This window comes from Diabrotica undecimpunctata, chromosome 9 (assembly GCF_040954645.1).
Source record: "Diabrotica undecimpunctata isolate CICGRU chromosome 9, icDiaUnde3, whole genome shotgun sequence".
In the NCBI taxonomy this organism is placed as follows: domain Eukaryota; kingdom Metazoa; phylum Arthropoda; class Insecta; order Coleoptera; family Chrysomelidae; genus Diabrotica; species Diabrotica undecimpunctata.
This window is the reverse complement of record NC_092811.1, coordinates 124275433-124299330: the sequence shown is the minus strand read 5'-3', so window position 1 is coordinate 124299330 and position 23898 is coordinate 124275433. Positions and strand designations below refer to the sequence as shown.

Here is a 23898-nt window from a genome sequence, read left to right as displayed (position 1 = left end):
TAAATTAGTAATAAAGACTAATAAATTTGTGAGTGTTATAAATAGAACCTTTAATAATAAATAAAAACAATAAATTAGATTAATAAAAACAGTACAATAGGTAAAGCAGCAGGCCTAGATGACATCAGAAATGAAATACTAAACAGATAAATGACCATGGCCATCCCCTACTTAGCCATATTTTCGTACATAAATGACTTCATCTCTTGAAGATCATCCATTGACAGAGTCGGGCCATTGTCCCATGAAATCCATAGCAAACAGGAGAGTGAGAAGAGCAGCAAACAGGAAATATTACAGCTTTCTTCCTTATATGTAGTTTTAAAAATTTGTCTTACTTTTAAATTAAATGCATTTACTGATAAGTTTTCTTCCCCCTTCTTATGTGCAACTATCTGCCATATAGTTTCTTCAGATGATTACGTTGGCGTATGTATTTTCCAATATACATTTTTGCATCTCTGAAATAGTACTTGTACGGTGAAAACGAGCTTCTCGTGTTCCTGGAACGTCACAAAATTCAAATTGTGTTCTTGTAAGTTATTTCTTGCATTTTGTATATATCCTTTGGTGTACGAGGAAATATGCTATAATGCTAGAGTCTTCTGATTTTTTCACAGACTATATTTTTGGAAGATTTATAAAAGTTGATTCCAGCCACTTTTGGGAAATTTTACTCCAATATAGATCTATGGAGGAGTATCACCGAGTCGCAAGCTCTTATATCTTGCAGTACTGCTCCACCATAGGCCGATCAGACAATTCTAGTCTAAGTTGCAGATTCGTTTTAGAATTTTAAACTGCTGCGTTATCCTTTTTTATTTTTCTGTACACCGAGCCAGGGCTTGAACGCACATCCACTTAACCATTCGATAGTAAAGCGAATGAGAGTCAGGCACCTGGCCCGCTTGGCTATCTGACCGACAAAAATATTTGCCAGCCATATATGCCATTGTCATCCATGTTTTAAGGATTCCAAATGAAAATCATTAGTTCCTATTGCTGTGATGTCTTGAGAACTTTTAATAGCGTTTAGTTCCCCAATTGTAAATGGAGGACAAGTTTAATCGCCAGAAAAAAATAACAGGAGTAGAACAGAACAGGAGATTATTTGTTCAATATTTGAAAAGAGTAGAAAAAGGAGAGGAATAAATATATAATGATTTATTTATGCTTATAATAACTGCTCGTGAATTACACTATTATATATTTAATTTAAATATTTTGGTTTAAAAATAAATGAAATCGAAAAACAAAAATATAAAACAAGGTAAGCATTAAATCATACCTCATCGACGATCTCAACCGTTGGCACGTCGATAGCTAAAAGTAGCAATAAAATATTTATGAGCGTTAGTTAATGGGCACAAAACAAACAAAACTATCATTAACAATATAATACCACATAAATTAATACAACCACATAATTGACAAAAAATTAAATCTTTACTTAATTCATTTTTAGATGTGTTGAATTTATCTTGATTTTTCACTATGTTTCTCCCAAAAACTACTTCACTACCACATTTCCTTTTTGGGGCTTACAGGTTAGTGTAGGTTAAAGTTTTAGTCTGCTTTGAACAGTCCATTGTAATTTTTTTTCATAAAATCTGTGTTATTATGCATTTTAAAATCGAGTATAACAAGCTAGCGAAAGCTATGTAGAAAGTTGATATTAAAAACTAACAGATAAATAGGGAAATACAAGAAACAGCTGAATTATTGCTGGCCAGGAACAAGCCAACTCTGTATGTAAACCGTCCCTCCTCTCTGATGCATCGCTTGCGAATGGTATTGGAGTAATTAGACACTTGATATCTATTGATGTTTGATATTTGTGGATATGATTAATATGATATGATTAATATGATTAATAGCAGATGTGAGGTTAAAACTAGCAAAAATTAAGAGAACAAATACAAACACCAGCACGCCTATAAATACAAGAGAACTGATGAGAGACGAAAATCTGAAGAAGAGCTATGCAAATCAAATTAATGAAAGAATGCGAATAATAGAACAAAATGATGATATCGAAGAGATGGTCAATGATATTAAAGGAACGATTGTGGCAGTAAACAGGGAAGTTAAAACACAGATCAGAAAGAGAAAGCATAACGAATGGATGACGGACGAAATTATGGATCTAATGGAAAAGCGAAGGCAACATAAACAACAACGTAATCAAGACAAATACAAACAGATACACAAAGAAATTCGCCAGAAAATTAAGAAAGCAAAAGAACGTTGGATGGTGGAAAGGTGCAACGAAATAGAACAATTGCAGGAAAAAGGAGATAGTTTTGGACTACATAAAAAGATCAAAGAAATATCGAATATACACAAAAGCCACCACAGAACAAGAATACGCAACGACAGAAACGAATACATAGAGTCAGAAGAGGAGATAGCAATGGCGTGGAAAGAATACGCAGAAAGACTTTTTAATGAGGAAAGACCAACACAACCAACGCGCAAACTTCCTTCCGAAAACTTATCAGGGCCATCAATAATGCGAAGTGAAATAGAATATGCAGTTAGAACCACAAAGATGCATAAAGCAACAGGTCCAGATGAAATTAATATAGAAGCAATAAAACTACTAGACGAGGAGAATATCGAAATCTTGGTAAAGCTGTTCAATAGAATTTATGATACTGGTTACATTCCGCGAGAATGGCTGCAGTCATCCTTTGTGATGATCCCAAAAACAGCTAATGCCACAAAATGCAATGAAAACCGCTTAATCAGTTTAATGAGTCACTTGCTGAAACTCTTCCTTAGGATATTACACTCAAGAATGTACAAGATACTAGAAGAACTTAGCGGGTCAACACAATTCGGTTTTAAGGGAGGACTAGGAACAAGAGAGGCAATTTTATGTTTGAACACCTTAATACAAAACTGTTTAGATCAACGAAAAGATGTCTACCTCACCTTCATCGACTACGAGAAGGCATTTGACAATGTTAAACATGATATCATGATGGAACTACTACATAGGGCCAACATGGACCAGAAGGAGATCAGAATTATTCAGAATCTATACTGGAACCAAATGGCAAAGGTGAGGATTGATCAAGACCAATATACGGATGAATTTGAAATCCGGAAAGGTGTCCGCCAAGGCTGCATACTCTCTCCGATGCTTTTTAATTTATATGTTGAAAATATATTTGCGGAAGCATTAGAAGACACGGAATTAGGCATTAAGGTGAACGGCATACCAATTAGCAACCTACGCTATGCGGACGACACAGTGATTATAACTGATAATTTGGAAGATCAGCAGTTATTACTTGATAGGGTGAATAGCATAGGTAAAAAATATGGCCTCAAAATCAACATTTTGAAAACGAAATATATGGTCATTAGCAGAAACCCTCCAGAAAACCCGATAATATGCATAGGTGACGATCGCATAAAACGCGTGAAAACTTTTAAATACCTTGGCACCACAATCAATGACCAATCGGATCCACAACAAGAGATAAAATCCCGAATACAAATGGCAAGACAAGCTTTTGTGAAATTCAGACCGCTCCTATGTAATCAAAACCTAAATTTCGAAATACGCTACAGAATGGTCAAGTGCTACATATGGTCCATCTTGCTTTATGGCATGGAAACGTGGACTTTGAAAAAAACATCTATCAACAAACTTGAAGCATTTGAAATGTGGTCATTGAGAAGAATGATGCGCATACCTTGGGTGGATAGAGTTCGAAACGATGACGTCCTTAAGAGAGCCGGCGTGGAAAGAGAACTCTTTGAATTAATTAAAAAACGCAAGATTGGTTACCTTGGGCACATATTGAGAGGAGCAAAATATGAAATACCACAGTTAATCCTACAAGGGAAGATCGAAGGTAGGAGAGGAGCCGGCCGCAAACAATTATCCTGGTTAAGGAATATTAAAGAATGGACAGGAATACACAATACAGGCGAGCTGTGTCACGCCGCCAAGAACAGAATTCTAGTAATGAGATAGTCGCCTACGCACTTTGGTGTATGGCATGTTAAGAAGAAGATATGATTAGTTTTTATAAGAGGTAAGTGACCAGAAATAAGGTCAAACTGATCATTGTAATTAATATAATTTAAAATAAATAGTTGTATGGAACCAACTATGTCTTCTCGAAAAAAAGGAAAAATAGCGGAAGATCTCCGAGCGTATAATGACCGATGGGAAACCGACTATTTGATCATAAACAATAATAATAAACTACAGTGCCTTGTGTGTATGCAAGTTCTATCAGTTCCTAAAGAATATAATATAGAACGTCATTATACTTCGTTGCATAAGAAAAGTTTCAACAATATACTGGCGAGTCTAGAACTGCCATAATTGCAGAGTATAAGAAGAAACTGAATCAACAAACAAATTTTTTCAAAAAGCTAAATATTGATCAAAACATATTCTTGCGGCTTCTTATGAAGTAGCCATGGAAATTATCTTTCCTTATAAAGAATTGTACAATCAAAATGGCAGAATAATTTAATGAACCAAAAATCGCCATGGAAATAAAATACCTGGGAATTACACTGTCTAGCCATGGAGACCTCGAAAATGAAGTGAGAGATCAAGTCCAAAAAACAAATAGACTGGCAGGATGCCTTCATAACACTATGTGGCGAAACAGACACATTGACACTGAGATGAAGTCAAGAATTTATAAAGCCAGTGTAAGACCAATAATGATATATGCCTGAGAAACAAAATCCAACACAGCCACAACACAAAGGCTACTAGAAACGGCAGAGATGAGAGTACTGAGAAGATTTGTGAAGAGGTGATTTTTTGTCTGCAGTGGATGCTGCATATGGGGACTTATTATTACACACAGAGATTCGTTGGTTAAGCGCTAAGACTTTTTCGCAATCCTGCATTTATTTATAGTATGTAATGTAATACTTTTTTCAGTTTAGTCCTCATTACTAGGAAAATCCTATGCAATGAAAAATTTGTATAAAAGTGTCAAACAAATGCTAGTCTAATTGATGGATTCGACCGTTACTTGATGGAAATTCATTTTATGTAACAATAAAACACTGAAAACTTTGTTTTCAAGACTTCCACAAAATTTATTTTAAATTCTTATCACTACAGCTGTTTCGGCTGATTGCCTTTCTCAAGTGATCTGTTTTTGGCATGGGTTTACACTTTATAGGCGTATGTAGAATCTGTTTTTCTATTATTAAAAGCCCTTTTATGTTCTGCTATTCGTTTATTACAATTTCTACCAGTTTGACCAATGTAAGTTTTTGGGCAGTCGCCACATTTAAGTTTGTACACACCGCTGTGTAAGTGTTTTTATGTTGGCTCTTGTCGTTTTTAATATATTTGCCTAGGTTGTTATTTGTTCTGAAAGCTGGTGTTATTCCTTTCTTTTTTATGTGTTTGGCTATTTTTGTTGATATTTTGCCTGTATATGTAATCAAGCAGAAGGTACTGGGTTTTTTCTCTGGTGGTGGAAATACTAAGGGAAATACTGGTTTGTTCGTTGTATCCATTGTTTACTGCTATTTGCTTAATGATATTTAATTTACAAATAATTAATAATACAATTTTGAGACAGAATTAAATATCATTAAGCAAATAGCAGTAAACAATGGATACAACGAACAAACAATTAATAAAATGTTAAATCAAAAACTACACAAGAAAGCCCTGAACTTAGTATTTCCACCACCAGAGAAAAAACCCAGTACCTTCTGCTTGATTACATATACAGGCAAAATATCAACAAAAATAGCCAAACACATAAAAAAGAAAGGAATAACACCAGCTTTCAGAACAAATAACAACCTAGGCAAATATATTAAAAACAACAAGAGCCAACATAAAAACACTTACACAGCGGTGTGTACAAACTTAAATGTGGCGACTGCCCAAAAACTTACATTGGTCAAACTGGTAGACATTTTAATAAACGAATAGCAGAACATAAAAAGGCTTTCAATAATAGAAAAACAGATTCTACATACGCACTTCACCTTCTAGATCATAATCATTCTTTAAATGACGAATTTAAAATTCTTCACATTCAAAATAAAGGCCTTAATCTATCTTTGTTAGAATCTATGGAAATCAACAAATTAAAAAACACAGATATAATTCTGAATGACCAGCTTGAGACAAACAGTTCTGCCCTCCTCAACCTATTTCATTAGAGACTATAAAGTGTAAATCCATGCCAAAAACAGATCACTTAAGAAAGGCAATCAGCCGAAACAGCTATAGTGATAAGAATTTAAAATAAATTTTGTGGAAGTTTTGAAAACAAAGTTTTCAGTGTTTTATTGTTACATAAAATGCTAGTCTGATGAAATAAGGGATATAAATAAGCCACACATACTGTGTTTAACATTCCGCAATAATATATCTAGATCACAATCACTAAGCAATATTTTCCCTTTTTATATAATAAAAAAGGGTTTCCAATGTTAAGGGGAAGGTTACAATTACGAAAAAAATAAAAAAATGGTAGTTTAGTAAAGATTTAATTTTTCTCAATTTGTGGTATCATTCTCACAGAATATTACAAGACAGATCTACAAATATATAATTGTCTATCAAAACTTACTGGGCACCGCAGTTGGAGCTCCGGACGATCTGTTAAATTGACTTCCGTAGTGGTGATGTTGGTCCCGAGAGAGCGACATGGCGAAGCCTCCTAAGGCCGCCGCGTCTTCACCGTCTTCAGCCTCGACTTCTCCCTCTTCCGGTATTTCTCCGTTTTCGTTGATTGCTTCGTCCTCGTCTTCTATCGGCGGAGCGGGTGGGGGCGGTTGAAGGGGCGGAGAAGATATCGTCACTTCGTCACCTAATGCAACATACAAAATATATTTTCACAAAAAAGATAAGTTCTTACCAATAATAAAAATAGGGAATGGGAAGTGTCCCAACGGTATCTATAAATATGTCAGTTGCTGACGTCAATCTATAGCCTCCTAAAGAAAGTCAGCCGTAGCTGGTGATCCTTTAGCAGATCACATAGGAATCGATACCATGGAAAGAACTCCCACAAATCCTTTTGGTATGTTAGACAGTCTGGATCAGTCAATTAAACCTTACATTAAATAAGAACTGAATTTCTTAATTTGGAGCTAAAACTAATAATTTTCATTGACTAAACTAAGGCTTTTGATGAAATAAACTCACAGAAAATAGCACAAATTTCTTTGGTCTTAAAATTATTTCATAAATCTATCGGAGCCAGCATGAAAACTTTAGAGTAAAAGAAGATGAAGCAAAAAAACTAGCATATATAGAATAACGTTAATTTGCGTCTTGTGGATTGTATGGACAAACTCTACGGAAAAATAATGTAAGAAACATTAGAAAAGTGTATCTCAGATTGATAGAAACTGTAAAAAATCTCAACGACAACAATGTGGTAAACATTAAAACTGGTATTAAACACTCGAAGGAATTCAAGACTACAAAAGGCATACTACAAGGATGCTGTAAATCCCCGACGCTATTCAAAATTTTTTTGGAACAAATTTTAAAACCATGGAAAAGAAAACATGAATTATAATAATACCAGTTAGAGACTGTTTATTATACACACAAGTTTTGCAGATGACCAAATTGTGATTGCTCAAGACGAAGAAGATCAAACATATATGCTCCAAAAACTGGAACAACAGTATACAAAAAACAGACTAAAAAGAAACTAAGGTACAACATAAAGCTTAACAACCGAGCAGCAGCCAGTAAAAAACCCAGAACTTTAGGATAACGAGAAAATCAAAGGCATTGAACCATTTAAATATCTAAGATTAAATTTTCTCAAGAAATGAAACCACCAAGGAGAAAATAACCAGCAGACTAACTCAGATAAGAAGATGTATTACCCAAACAAACTAAGGGATAATCAGATCACCAGGAATACAAAAAAGAGAATTTATGATACTACAGTATAATGACATGACAAAGAGAAAACTTATAGCAACCGAAATGGATTTGATAAGAAGACGGTGTAGATTAACACGAAGCCATGGAAAAATGGGACCTCAGGATAAAAGAATGCGCGTTTACTAGAATGCTTGTACATTTGACGCAGAAAAGATTAGCTTCACCGGCCATGTTACAATCGGAGAGCTTTTTACATTGGAACTTGGATATTACGGCCTCGGTAGTTACGTCATCTTGGTTGTAACGCCAATTTTTAATAGGTCCGGCCAAAAACTATTTAATAAAATTATTAAAAACCCGGTTTTATCGGCTAAACATAAAGTAAGCCTCGTCTATAGCGTCATATATTTAAATGTCTTTTACAAAATAACGCCAGACAAAATTTTAAATTTCAAAAATCAAAAATGTGTCCGTGTAAAGCTTTCAAAACAGAAAGTCACAGCTTTTGTTTGTGCAAACATGACAGGTACAGAGAGAAGAAAGCTTTTGGTTATTGGGAAAAGTTTACATCCTAGATGTTTCAAAAACATAAAAAAACTGCCTGTAAACTACACAGCTAACAAAAAATCGTGGATGACTTCTGCTATTTTTGAAAAAGAGTTGAGACAGTGGGACAAGGAACTCTCTTAAAAAGAAAAAGAAAATTTTTTCCCTTAGTTGACAACTGTTCAACCCATATCACGCTTAATTTGACTAATATCAACCTGAGTTCTTCGAAGAATGGGACATCACCGAACTCTATTAAATATTATTAATAGGCGTAAACTAGAATATCTTGGACATATAATCAGAGGACCAAGATATGAGTTCCTTCGGCTAATTCTCAACGGTAAAATCGAAGGAAAGAAATGGATAGGACGGAAGAAACTTTCTTGGTTGAGGAATTTGCGGCAGTGGACAGGTTTGACAGCGGACCAATTGCTACACGTAGCGCAAGACCGAGATCAGTATAACAATATTATAAGCATGGTAGTCGCCGACGTTCCGTAGGGATATGGCACTCTAAGAAGAAGAACCTAGTTTTCTTACCAGTCAACTGCACTAGTGTCTTGCAGCCTATGGACTAAGGAGTCATAAGAAGATTAAAGTGCCATTATCGGAAACAGCCTTTGAAAAGACAATGACAATTTTTAGACAATGCGTGGAGTACGGTTACGTCAGCGACAATTTGTAAGTGCTTTCTTCTAGCTAAATTGACTGTAGTTTCTCCCAATATTCAGGATGTTGACAAGGATGACGAAATGCCTTTATTAGAAAGGATACAAAAATTTAATGTAAACCAGAGAGAGCTTGGAACTGATCTTGACTCCTACATTTCCGTAGGCGATCAGGTAGAAACATTTCAAGTTTTAAGTGATAAAGAAGTTGTGACACAAGTGCAAAATGTGGAAATATATATATATATATATATATATATATATATATATATATATATATATATATATATATATATATATATATATAGTGGTTATTCTAGTAGACTAAATTATGGAGGCAAAGGAGACTAAAATTTAATGTTCAAAAAAGTAAGTGATAATTAAATATTGCTAGATTCTTTGGTAATTTGTTGAAGTTGATTCTGCACAAAGGTAACATACGAAGAATCAATATATTGTATTAGTAGAGCAGTTAGAATCAACACCATAAGTCCAAAAAGTCAATTCTTGAAACTTCCATTCACAAATACCCAATTTCAAGATCTGTTAAGATTGAGATTTAATCCAGAAAAAACTGTTTTTCTAAACTGCTGACCTTACCTTCCTCAGTATCGGCTAGATAATCGGGCACGTCTGGTGGTGTGAAAACGGGAGGTGCGGACTGAGGAGGAGTCTCGTCCCATTCATTAACTAAGGGTTCCCCGAACTCGTCGCATTCCTCTACCACCAACGATGGGAAATTGCCGATGTGGCCCTCTAATTCTCCTTGCCACCAGCCGTCGTCGATGCTGTGTGCACACCTACTCAATATCTTTATTATTTGACCTTCTTCGAAAGTAAGTTCTTCACCACCTAGAATAAGAATATTATTTTTGTAAACACCTTTTGAGAATTTGAATGAGCAAAAACACATTTTAGATAGAATTTTAAAATATTTGCTTGTCTTTAACCCTAAAATACTAACCATCATAATTTTTACGACGCCAATGTCGTTGTTGTAGGATATTGTGAAAGGGATACACGAGTATCATCTATTCTTACATTTGTCTAGTGTATATCGAAACGTTTTACAAGTACAGTTACGCCTGCATTATTAGTGAAGTGCCTGCAAATGAGCACAGCTTCGTAAATATTACGAAAGTAAGTAATAACTTTATAATTGCAGAAACAACGAAATTATCAGTTTTGTTTTTTTTAGTGTAAAATATGAATACGAAAAATAAAGAAATGTACAGACCTCTTACGCAGCGGGAATTGGAAGCTGAGTTGCAATTGTACGTGGAAGAACTTTGGCCAGATGAATCGAATAACAATTCTGATATATGAGAAAGTGGATCTGAAACAGAAGATGCCGTTTTAGAAGCATTTAGTCCATCTGAATCAGAGTTCGAACTATCAAGTGAAAATGACTCAGATTCCGACCATGACTTGCCATCCAGTAGTAAGAAAAGACAAAGAAGTTTTAAAAAGAGTAATGAGTTGGAAAAACAGTTTGCTTCAGTGTTTTCAAGAAAAGAAAGTAATGGCTCTAAACTCGACAAGGAAAAGAAATGTCCTGCTCAGCAAAGTCCATCAAACAAAGAAGAATCTCCAGGAATTGCAGCTAAAGAGAAGCAAACTCGGTTGTCGTCGAGTCTAAAAGGTAAAAATGGACACAGGTGGTCCTCTCAACCATATGCCGCTACTAAAACTCCAGAACGTAACTTCGTACATTTTTTTCACGGCCCCTTTGATAAAACCAAGTAAGCACAAACTCCCTTAGTTGCTTTTTATTGTTTTATGAGTCCAGAGTATCTGGCAAAAATTGTAGGATATACAAATATAAAGTCTAAAAACTTACAAACTCTGAATATTGACGAACTGCATGCATTCCTAGCACTACTTATTTTTGCTGCTACATAAAAAGACAATCATTTAGCGACAAGACAAAATGTTTGATAACAAAATTTCTGGTGCGATATATAAAACAACTATGGGCCGGGAAAGATTTGAATTTCTTATAGAATAGTTTCGAAACAAATTCAGATTTCTGCTTTAATCTGGAGCCTTCTAAAAATTGCAAGGCATGGCCAAACGATGATAAAGATGTTAATAGAGACATGGGGAATCTAAAATTTGCATTCCACGACATGTCTATTCATCTAAGCAGAAATCCTAACGAATTTGTTTCTCGTACTCATACAGAGTAGATCCGAAGAAAATGAAAAAGACAGAAAAGATTTTATTTCACGTTCAAAGCGTCTATGTACCTATTGATACGTATTTCGCTTTAATAAAGCTCATCAGAATAGTTATTCATAGCCGTTCTTAACGTGAAAAATAAAATTCTCTGTCTTATTAGAAGTAACAATAACATGACTTCGTTATGGACGCAATAGCGACATCTGATAGAAAAATCGGTAAGATAGTTTCGAAACAAATTCAGATTTCTGCTTTAATCTGGAGCCTTCTAAAAATTGCAAGGCATGGCCAAACGATGATAAAGATGTTAATAGAGACATGGGGAATCTAAAATTTGCATTCCACGACATGTCTATTCATCTAAGCAGAAATCCTAACGAATTTGTTTCTCGTACTCATACAGAGTAGATCCGAAGAAAATGAAAAAGACAGAAAAGATTTTATTTCACGTTCAAAGCGTCTATGTACCTATTGATACGTATTTCGCTTTAATAAAGCTCATCAGAATAGTTATTCATAGCCGTTCTTAACGTGAAAAATAAAATTCTCTGTCTTATTAGAAGTAACAATAACATGACTTCGTTATGGACGCAATAGCGACATCTGATAGAAAAATCGGTAAGATAGTTTCGAAACAAATTCAGATTTCTGCTTTAATCTGGAGCCTTCTAAAAATTGCAAGGCATGGCCAAACGATGATAAAGATGTTAATAGAGACATGGGGAATCTAAAATTTGCATTCCACGACATGTCTATTCATCTAAGCAGAAATCCTAACGAATTTGTTTCTCGTACTCATACAGAGTAGATCCGAAGAAAATGAAAAAGACAGAAAAGATTTTATTTCACGTTCAAAGCGTCTATGTACCTATTGATACGTATTTCGCTTTAATAAAGCTCATCAGAATAGTTATTCATAGCCGTTCTTAACGTGAAAAATAAAATTCTCTGTCTTATTAGAAGTAACAATAACATGACTTCGTTATGGACGCAATAGCGACATCTGATAGAAAAATCGGTAAGATAGTTTCGAAACAAATTCGATTTTTCTATCAGATGTCGCTATTGCGTCCATAACGAAGTCATGTTATTGTTACTTCTAATAAGACAGAGAATTTTATTTTTCACGTTAAGAACGGCTATGAATAACTATTCTGATGAGCTTTATTAAAGCGAAATACGTATCAATAGGTACATAGACGCTTTGAACGTGAAATAAAATCTTTTCTGTCTTTTTCATTTTCTTCGGATCTACTCTGTATGAGTACGAGAAACAAATTCGTTAGGATTTCTGCTTAGATGAATAGACATGTCGTGGAATGCAAATTTTAGATTCCCCATGTCTCTATTAACATCTTTATCATCGTTTGGCCATGCCTTGCAATTTTTAGAAGGCTCCAGATTAAAGCAGAAATCTGAATTTGTTTCGAAACTATCTTACCGATTTTTCTATCAGATGTCGCTATTGCGTCCATAACGAAGTCATGTTATTGTTACTTCTAATAAGACAGAGAATTTTATTTTTCACGTTAAGAACGGCTATGAATAACTATTCTGATGAGCTTTATTAAAGCGAAATACGTATCAATAGGTACATAGACGCTTTGAACGTGAAATAAAATCTTTTCTGTCTTTTTCATTTTCTTCGGATCTACTCTGTATGAGTACGAGAAACAAATTCGTTAGGATTTCTGCTTAGATGAATAGACATGTCGTGGAATGCAAATTTTAGATTCCCCATGTCTCTATTAACATCTTTATCATCGTTTGGCCATGCCTTGCAATTTTTAGAAGGCTCCAGATTAAAGCAGAAATCTGAATTTGTTTCGAAACTATCTTACCGATTTTTCTATCAGATGTCGCTATTGCGTCCATAACGAAGTCATGTTATTGTTACTTCTAATAAGACAGAGAATTTTATTTTTCACGTTAAGAACGGCTATGAATAACTATTCTGATGAGCTTTATTAAAGCGAAATACGTATCAATAGGTACATAGACGCTTTGAACGTGAAATAAAATCTTTTCTGTCTTTTTCATTTTCTTCGGATCTACTCTGTATGAGTACGAGAAACAAATTCGTTAGGATTTCTGCTTAGATGAATAGACATGTCGTGGAATGCAAATTTTAGATTCCCCATGTCTCTATTAACATCTTTATCATCGTTTGGCCATGCCTTGCAATTTTTAGAAGGCTCCAGATTAAAGCAGAAATCTGAATTTGTTTCGAAACTATCTTACCGATTTTTCTATCAGATGTCGCTATTGCGTCCATAACGAAGTCATGTTATTGTTACTTCTAATAAGACAGAGAATTTTATTTTTCACGTTAAGAACGGCTATGAATAACTATTCTGATGAGCTTTATTAAAGCGAAATACGTATCAATAGGTACATAGACGCTTTGAACGTGAAATAAAATCTTTTCTGTCTTTTTCATTTTCTTATAGAATATTTACGTTCTGATGATAAAATGTCTAGATCAGACAGAAAATAAACAGACCTATTAGCAGCCATTCGTGAAATATGGGATGATCTTATACAGAACTGCGAAATGTCCTATAAGGCAGGGTCATACCTAACAATCGATGAGCAGCTACTGGCTTTTGGGGGAAGATGTCCTTTCCAGATATATATCCCAAACAAGCCAGCCAAATAAGGACTGAAAATGGTAATGCTGTGTGACGTAGATAGCAAATATATGTGTTTAGGAAAGGGAACTAAAACCAATGGACTGCCTCCAGAAGAATATTATGTAAAACAATTAACTCCGTAATACAATTTACTCCGAGTGTGTAACCGTAACATAACCATGGATAATTGATTTACGTCAGTACCGCTAGCATCAGAGCTCTTAAATCCTCCTTATAATTTAACTACAGTTGGTACTCTACGGCAAAATAAAAGAGAAATACATCCCTAGATGATAAATCTCAAAAATCGTGAAATTGGTCATTCCTTATTTTGCTTCAATGGCGAAAAAGCAATGGTATAATATAAGATAAAAGTAAATAGGTATGTGCTTCTTCTGTCGACAATCCACAACGGTCCAGTAGAATGTGATCCAACTGAAAAGCCAGATATCATTAAATTTCAAAATGCAACCAAGTAAGGAATAGACACATTTGACCAAATGTGCGGAAACATGAACATCTCCAGAAAAACAAGAAGATGGCCTCTTTGCCTGTTCTATGGCATGATAAATATAGCTTGTATAAACTCTTGGATAATCATAACCAACAACGACAGCAGAAAAAAACCATCACTAGAAAAAAATTTATGGTCATTTTGTCTGAACAACTGACGAAACCTTCGCTACAGCATCGTGTAAATTGGCCAACTTTGAACCGCTCGGTAAGGTTGTTTATTGAAATTTTTTTAAATCTGGAGCCACAGCAAGAACATATTATGCTCTGTTATGTCAAAACGTGCCATGTGTCCGTCTAAAAAACGTCGAATGACAACCCATCATTGCGAGCACTGCCAACGTCCATTTTGTGGTGAACATTGTGCCCTTTGTTGTCAGCAGTGTAGTTCTAATAATAAAAAAAAAAAAAATATAGAAGTTATGATTTTTTTTATGATTTTTAGGTTTTAGAATCATCTCTTTGTTCAAAATAATTTGTAAACTTGAGAAATAAATTAAATCCTTTTTCAGTGACCACATTTTTTTTTCTCAGCGTAGTAAATTTTACGATGGTTAGTGTAAATAAAGATAAAAATAAGGTTAGTATTCTAGGGTTAACTAAATTTGGATATCTAAAATTATGTTTATGTAAGCTAAGATTCCGAATACCTATAAAACCTATTAAGTAACTCTGTTGATGCGACAGCTTGAACCTAACTGAATCGAAATCGACTGATTTGTTCAGACACATCACTCTATCCCATCATTTTCTTATATTGATTATAATGATATTACTACTGTATCAATTACAATGATATACAATGATTGCGATGATAAGCAATAAATTCAAAAACAAAACGTTTAGTGGCCTTTGTGCTGTCCATATTGTTAAAATTTTTAAATCAGTAATTCACGAAAAGTTAATATTTTTCCTGAGAACATAAAAATTGTTCTGTGCTATACTTTTGTGCTATAAAAAATATTATTTTTTAATAACCTAAATATCTCTTTTAATAAAAACTTACAACTTTTCTAATAATAAAGCATTATCTAGACAGTCATATGCTTTAGTTTAGATAGATATATGAAGATCCTCCTCAGTCCTAATCCCTTTTAGGATGTGGTGACACCATCAGGCCATTACAGTTTTTTCACGATTTCCCTCCATCCTTTCCTGTCCTGGACTAGTTATTCGGCTTCATGTAACCCTTGGTTAATCGATATTTTTGTTTGATCTACCCAACGACTTGGAGATCTTCCCCTAGGTCTCTTTCCTTCGACTCTACCCTCGACTATCAGTTTTTCCATTATACCTGTTCTTCTAGCAATGTGTCCAAAACACTGCAAATATCTCTGTTGTATTTGTTTAAGCAATCTATCCTTTACTTTAAATTGTTCTAATATCGATACGTTAGTGCGATGATCAATCCAAGATATTCTTAACATGCGGCGGTATACCCACATTTCAAAAGCAGGTGTTAGACAGGGATGCATAATCTCGCCAACTCTGTTTATTATCTACAGCGAACACATTATGCGAAAGGTACTAAACCATATTCATTTTACAAATTCCCAATTGTCAATAGAAGCACGTGAAAGCCAAACAGGGTCGTACTGATGTGTATCATATGATTTTTAAAAATATTTACTTTTGAAACTGTTAGTGTAAGAATTTCTTGAAATTTAATCATTATATCACAATTAAACTAAACTCTAAAAAATAACACGACCAGTAAATAATTTAACAATAACTATAACATAAATATAACACAATATATTAACTTAAAAATCAACACGATACAATTTGAATTTAAAATGCTGGCAAGTTTGGATCTGTAACATGAGAATCTGTCTGGCTTAAGGTAATAAATTATATTTAATAGCCTCTTGACGCATGAGACGGCGAATATCAACACGTGCTCATGTTTATACATGGGAATTTGGTAAATGAATGTACTTTAGACGGATGGAAGGGTGGAATATCAGTAGAAGGGCAAAAAATCAGTAACTTGAGAGATGCTGATGACAGTTTAATAATCGCGGCAAATCAAAAAGAAATGGAAGACATAATGAGATGTCTGGAGGAGAAAAGCAAAACATATGGACTAAAGCTAAATAGGAGTTAGACAAAGATCATGATAGTGGACAGAGCTCGGAATAATCTTTAACACATTAAAGAAATTGGTGGCTTTGAAGTAATAAATAGTTTCATATACCTGGGGTCCCTAATATCAAATGACGGAGGTGTGACAGAGAGATAAGTAGAAGGTTGACTAGTGCTAGAACAGCTATGATGAAACTGGTAACAATTTGGAAAAAATCTAGCATCCCAATACACACAAAACTAAGGCTGGTAAGGGCACTTATTTTTCCCATAGCCACATATGCATCCGAAACGTGGACCTTAAAGAAAGCGGATAAAAATATATGTAGATAACTATATGAAAACTATTTAACGGACTATTGTTTTGCGTAAAAAATTAATACGTTGGAGCTAATAATAGACACTACTACTATTTTTATAATGAGAGGAAAGTTTTCAATCTTTTTTTGTTTTATGTATCTACCTAATTTTATAATATTCAAAAAACATGTTGAAAATTTACAGTAATTTTCCTTACCTTCTCCTTCGTAGTCATAAAGCGCTATACAATATTCGGGATTTGTGCCGTCTGGAGTTTTCTGTGGAATAGAGATCACAGAAATCTGTTCGGGGGACTGCGTGGTTTCTGTAGCTTGTTGTGCACTCTCCTCTTCATTATCTACAGTGTAATCAACGGAAGAAAAGGATATTTGAGTCTGTAGGCCAGGTGTGGTCACTGACTGTTCTCTTTCTGAAATCATATTAGGTTTTAGTTTAGTTAAAGCTTTAACAATAGAGATTAAGCCCTAAATTTTTACCAAATATGTTGAAGAAAAAATTCAACATCGAAATTTACAAACAAAAAACCATGAACTAATCTGAATGTTACTTACCTATATCTAAATAGTTCTGCGGGACATAACCTTCTTCACCCCTGTAATTCCTCGCCCTTAACCAACCGTCTCCGTCCCCTTCACCAACTACTTCCAGTTGTTCGTTTTCGACGATTGTCAATTCATCCGGATTTTGAGCCTAAAACAAAACAATAAATAAAAATATGTTCAGGAAAATGATCTTCACGATTGAATTCAACACTGCCAATGTTCCCTTTTTATTTGTCTAACTAACGTATTCGTTTCATTTCTGATTCGTTTATAGTGGTTGTATGCCTGTTGAGTTTGTTGTGTTTTATATTGTAAAAAGACTTTCTTCTTTTCTTCACGTTTTGTCCTTACTTCCTCTCTAAACCATGGTGTTTCCTTTTTTGATGTGTCTGTGTTCTTTATTTTCCTTTCTCCAAGTGATTCTGCTGCTGCTTTTTTTATGTTCTTTTATTTTCCCAGTTTTCCTCGATGTTATCGTTTTCTAATACTTTGTTCTCAGCTACCTTCTCTGATATTCTTTTTCTGTATAAGTATTTATATATCTACCACAAAAACACAATAAGAGTAAAAGTAGAAGAAGAACTAACCAACTGTATTGAAGCTGGAAATGGGATAAGACAGGGAGATTCCCTGAGTCCTCCATTGTTCTTCCTGATTATGGATGAAATAATAAAAAAAGGAAGAACTTAACTTCTACAAATGAGAGAAAAACAACTTAAAATAATCTGCTATGCAGACGACGCAGTACTACTCTTTCAACTCTCTTAGTGAAGATAATTTATAACGTATGTTGCACCAATTTAATATAACCGCTAGAAAATTTAACATGTTAATTTCAAAAAAAAAAAAAAATCAAAATGCATGGTTATAACAGCAAATTTACTAAGATGTAAATTGTAGCTGGAAGGTCAGATAATAGAACAAGTTATGGAGTTTAAATATATAGGCATCATAGTAGCTGGCTACGGAAAACTCGAAACTGAAGTGGAAGATCAAGTGAATAGAGCAGTCAGAGCCGCAAGCTGTCTGAATGAATTAATATGGAGAAATAAAAATAGCGGGAAAGAAATGAAAGTCAGAATTTACAAAACAGTCATCAGACCAATAATGACATACGCAGCACGACCTGACACAGAGAGGACAAAAAGGATGTTAGAAACAGCAGAGATGAAGACACTTAAAAAATTGATGGTAAGACACTATGGACCAGAGCTAGAAGTACAGATATACGTCGTAGATGGGTAAGAAATAGAAAAGTAGAATGGAACGATCATATAAGCCGAATGACAACAAAATGAGTAGTAAAGACGGCAACAGACAGTTCCCCAATAGAAATATGATCAGTAGGAAGACCACGAACACGACGGAACGACAACTTACTGGAGGCACATTGAAAAACAGACAGAGTCATGTCTACATAAAAAGAATAAGAGAAGAAGAAGATTTAACACTGGATATTTAAAAAAATTCATCCGTGCTATTCAAAACTGTTAGAAATCTAAATAAAAAATATCTGTTGAAAATATTAATTTTTGTACTAAAAATTGTGATTATACTCGGAGAGATAGAGCCGAAATTTTGAAATGATCAGTAATATGACATTTCTCTATTGGAATATATTCATTGTAACTGGGTTAAGACTTTGCCTTACAGGCGGACGCCCCTCTTGGTACAGGGGGTGGCTATACAGGGATGAAGTTGTCATTTTTTTCGGAAAAATTAACGATCGATAATATGGCTGAAAATTTGCCCAGAGTAAGATCTTGGTATAACTAGACGAAATCCCAAAGGGCGGACGCGAGAGTGGATACATAAGGGGTGGCGGACAGAGGTGAAGTTGCAATTTTTTGGGGAAAAATTAACGATAAGTAATATGTCCGCCATTTTCATGGCTCATTATTTAGCCCCTAAAAACTCTAAATCCAAAAGGGCGGACAGCTGGGTTGGTACAGAGAGCCATAAAACGGGGTCAAATGTACCACTTGCCTGCGCATTTTAGGTCTCGGTAACAATTTTCAAACTGATTTTATTATGATATTTTTATACCGATTGATTTGAAAATTTGTATGCTCACTTCTGTTACTATTCTGAAAAGCGTCAAGTAGAGTTTTCCTCAAAATTTTCGAAAAAAATTTCCGTAAATGAAAATTTTCGTAATTTTTTGAGGTAAAATCTAATTTGTAGAATCCTTTCGATTTTCTGTCAGTTGTACCATGATTTTTTTTCCAAAAATTTTCAAACGATTTTTCCGATAAGAAAAAAAAATTTAGAAAAACTTTTCTAAAACATTTGATAAAACTCTACGTCATCGTCTGAATCTTTTGTAGTTTTAAAATGATATTATGACAATGTTTTTTTTTCAAACTAAAGTCTTATTTACTTTACAAATCACATTTTTTTTCTTAAATATAAATATTTTACGAATTAATTTTTAATTGAATAAATGTTTGATATTAGAATGAAAAACAAAAAAAAATTATTTTCAATATAATAATCAATTGAAATTATCTGATGATTGATAAAAATTAATTATGAAATACTGGTCGAAAATTAAATGTATTTCAGAAGATCTTGTGTATGTTATTTTTTGCAAAACTGACTTAGCTATTTTACCAAAAGTTTGAGGAATATCTTTAAGTAGATGCAGAAAATAAAAACCATCAATTATTTCAATATCACATTGTGATGGTGCTTGATGATTTTGAACTTTTAAACATTCAAGAATGGCAGATTTTTTAGTTTTACAAATACTTCCATCTAATTGACACATGGATATTGGTACAGTAGTTATAGGGTATGTAAGAACTTTTTTAATGTCTGGATTTCAGTTACAGCTATGGCAAGTAAGCGCCTGAAAAAATCTCGTTGCCATCTTACTTCATGTACTTTATTATTTACTACAATTTTTTTTTCGCATTTGTCGAGGCAAAATTAAGAATTTTAACTTGCTTTATCGAATGCATAAATCGATCTTCTGAAATCGCACACTCACTTATGAAGTTTTCTCTCATTATTCTACCATTTTATTGAATATTTCAGAGAAAGTCAACAACACCATCGGGTGCAGCCCGGTTAACTTAACCGGTTTCATAATTAATTTTTAACAATCATCAGATAATTTCAATTGATTATTATATTGAAAATATTTTTTTTTTTGTTTTGAAAAAAATTGTAGTAAATAATAAAGTACATGAAGTAAGATGGCAACGAGATTTTTTCAGGCGCTTACTTGCCATAGCTATAACTGAAATCCAGACATTAAAAAAGTTCTTACATACCCTATAACTACTGTACCAATATCCATGTGTCAATTAGATGGAAGTATTTGTAAAACTAAAAAATCTGCCATTCTTGAATGTTTAAAAGTTCAAAATCATCAAGCACCATCACAATGTGATATTGAAATAATTGATGGTTTTTATTTTCTGCATCTACTTAAAGATATTCCTCAAACTTTTGGTAAAATAGCTAAGTCAGTTTTGCAAAAAATAACATACACAAGATCTTCTGAAATACATTTAATTTTCGACCAGTATTTCATAATTAATTTTTATCAATCATCAGATAATTTCAATTGATTATTATATTGAAAATAATTTTTTTTTTGTTTTTCATTCTAATATCAAACATTTATTCAATTAAAAATTAATTCGTAAAATATTTATATTTAAGAAAAAAATGTGATTTGTAAAGTAAATATGACTTTAGTTTGAAAAAAAAACATTATCATAATATCATTTTAAAACTACAAAATATTCTATAAAAGATTCAGACGATGACGTAGAGTTTTATCAAATGTTTTAGAAAAGTTTTTCTAAATTTTTTTTTCTTATCGGAAAAATCGTTTGAAAATTTTTGGAAAAAAAATCATGGTATAACTTACAGAAAATCGAAAGGATTCTACAAATTAGATTTTACCTCAAAAAATTACGAAAATTTTCATTTACGGAAATTTTTTTGGAAAATTTTGAGGAAAACTCTACTTGACGCTTTTCAGAATAGTAACAAAAGTGAGCATACAAATTTTCAAATCAATCGGTATAAAAGAATCATAATAAAATCAGTTTGAAAATTGTTACCGAGACCTAAAATGCGCAGGCAAGTGGTACAGTTGACCCCGTTTTATGGCTCTCTGTACCAACCCAGCTGTCCGCCCTTTTGGATTTAGAGTTTTTAGGGGCTAAATAATGAGCCATGAAAATGGCGGACATATTACTTATCGTTAATTTTTCCCCAAAAAATTGCAACTTCACCCCTGTCCGCCACCCCTTATGTATCCACTCTCGCGTCCGCTCTTTGGGATTTCGTCTAGTTATACCAAGATCTTAATCTGGGCAAATTTTCAGCCATATTATCGATCGTTAATTTTTCCGAAAAAAATGACAACTTCATCCCTGTATAGCCACCCCCTGTACCACGAGGGGCGTCCGCCTGTAATCAAAGTCTTAACCCAGTTACAATGAATATATTCCAATAGAGAAATGTCATATTACTGATCAGTTCAAAATTTCGGCTCTATCTCTTGGACTATTACTAGTTGTTTAAAATGATAATAATTTTATGTCGGCTCTATATTGCTATTGGTAGTAATAGAATAGACGATATCAATAATAAAGGCGGTACTAATAGTATCATCCCACCAGAAGTACTGTACTACTATTTTAATTCGTTAATGTAAATACTGAACTAGTTTGTTACTAATTGATTTTTAAGTACTTCCTTTTTATTTGTAGATTTGATTTGACATACTTTGTTAAACAGTTACAATCTTATGATTCACCAAGAATTTATTGGACGTGAATATTTTGAAGGTTTAGCCTGTACATTTTATGTTTTTTATTATTACTTATAATTTTTAGTTTTAATTTGTAAAGTATAGATAAGAATAAGTGATATAATGAAGATATACATATACAAATCAGGAAATCAGGACTGTACGCGCTTCGTTTCAACAATCTTTACTCATTAATTTAACTGAGTTAAATAAGAGAATAAACAAATTAATTCTGTAAAAAATGCTTGTATACATAAAATATCTAATACCTCGTAAATACTTATATACATATATACATAAAATACACAAGAAGATCATAATACTAATATCTAAATCGTCCTAATCCTCCGAATCATCTCCTATATTAATTATCACCGGTTCAATATCTTCCTGCAAATTATCCAATGCAAACATTCTTTCTTCTATTTTCTTGACGTCGTTCACATAATTATGCCACTGCTCTTTAGATACGCGTTAGTAAACTTCTTTTATCTACCGTTTTTTCTTTAAAATATACCTTGTTTGAAGCCACATACCTTTTCACTTGACTCCACACCATCTCAATTGGATTTAGCTCGCAATGGTAAGGCGGCAGTCTCAAAATCTTAACGCCATATTTTTCAGAAATTGTTTCAATTTTGTATTTGTCGTACTCGTCTCTAAATGTGGCCGCAGTATCCAGTAATTCACGTTTTGGTATTCTTCCTCAAAGAAAATGTTCTTATCGATTAGCCAATCCTTTATTTGCCTTTTGTTTCACAATTTTTTTGGGAAATCAAATTTGTGGGAGTGGTATGACGCGTTATCCAAAACCACAATGTTTTCTTTGTCTTACGGCAAGTTTGGAATTATCGTCTTCTCAAACCATTCTTCATATAGATCTTCGTCCATTTCGTCGTGGTAACGTATGGTCCTAAAGGTTTGGGGAAAAATTTCACCTGGTCTGATTGAGAAGCAAAATGCTTTTTTACAAAGAAGGCCATGGAATTGAAATGTCATCAGTTATTGACATTTAATAAACAAAACAGAATATTTTGGTTTGTGCTCTGGAAAATGTCTTATAAAATTGATATTCGTCGAGGTGTTTATAATATGGTTGGGCGAATGTCGAAACGAGATATTGTTAATATTTATCGAGATCAAAATATAAGCAAATCGACAATTTATCGCACAATCAGAGAATGTGAAGAAGGGATACCATGTGCTAACTTGCGTAAAACTGGCCGACCGCGGATTTTGAACCATATAAGAGAGGCAAGACTGATTAAAGCAGCTAAGAACAAAATTGGGGTCTCACAGCGAAAACTGGCCAGAAGATTTCATGTTGGAAAGACTACAGTATACAGGACCCTATCGAGTAACAATATTATCTACCGGAAAAGAAGGAAAGCTTCAAAATACACAGAGGATCAATTAGAGAGAATTCCGAGATGTTGCCGCGCGTTAAGGCGAGTGCATTTCGTCAACAAGTCAAAACTTTACTTTACCTTTGTACCGAAAGCAGACAATCCCCTCAACCTACCTCAGGCTCGTCCAATTGAAGAGTTCTGGGCAATATTAAGTCGGAAAGTCTATAATAACGGATAGGAAGCACAAAATCAGCAACAGTTAAGACGCCGCATATATACAAAAATTAGAGAAATTGACGCCGAGGTCGTCCAAAGGATGATGCAACGTGTCAGGGGAATTATTAGGCAAATCGAAAATAATGGTCCCTTGTCTGTCATTTGAATTTTGATTTATAATAAGGATAGTTAAGTTAAATTGT

The 23898-nt window shown here is 33.8% G+C and overlaps 1 protein-coding gene across 3 annotated transcripts in view; it reads right to left on the bottom strand.

Annotated features, from left to right (window-relative positions):
• The window catches only part of nwk (FCH and double SH3 domains nervous wreck), a 170166-nt gene that overhangs the window by 23342 nt on the left and 122926 nt on the right, over positions 1–23898 (bottom strand). For 2 of the 3 annotated variants that reach the window (XM_072545177.1, XM_072545178.1), the window contains 5 exons: positions 17366–17504; positions 17011–17223; positions 9682–9933; positions 6588–6827; positions 1289–1323 (listed from right to left, as the gene is read on the bottom strand). In XM_072545177.1, the coding sequence (XP_072401278.1) occupies positions 1289–1323; positions 6588–6827; positions 9682–9933; positions 17011–17223; positions 17366–17504 (879 nt within the window). The remainder of the gene's footprint in view (positions 1–1288; positions 1324–6587; positions 6828–9681; positions 9934–17010; positions 17224–17365; positions 17505–23898) is intronic. The other variant, XM_072545179.1, reaches the window with a different exon arrangement.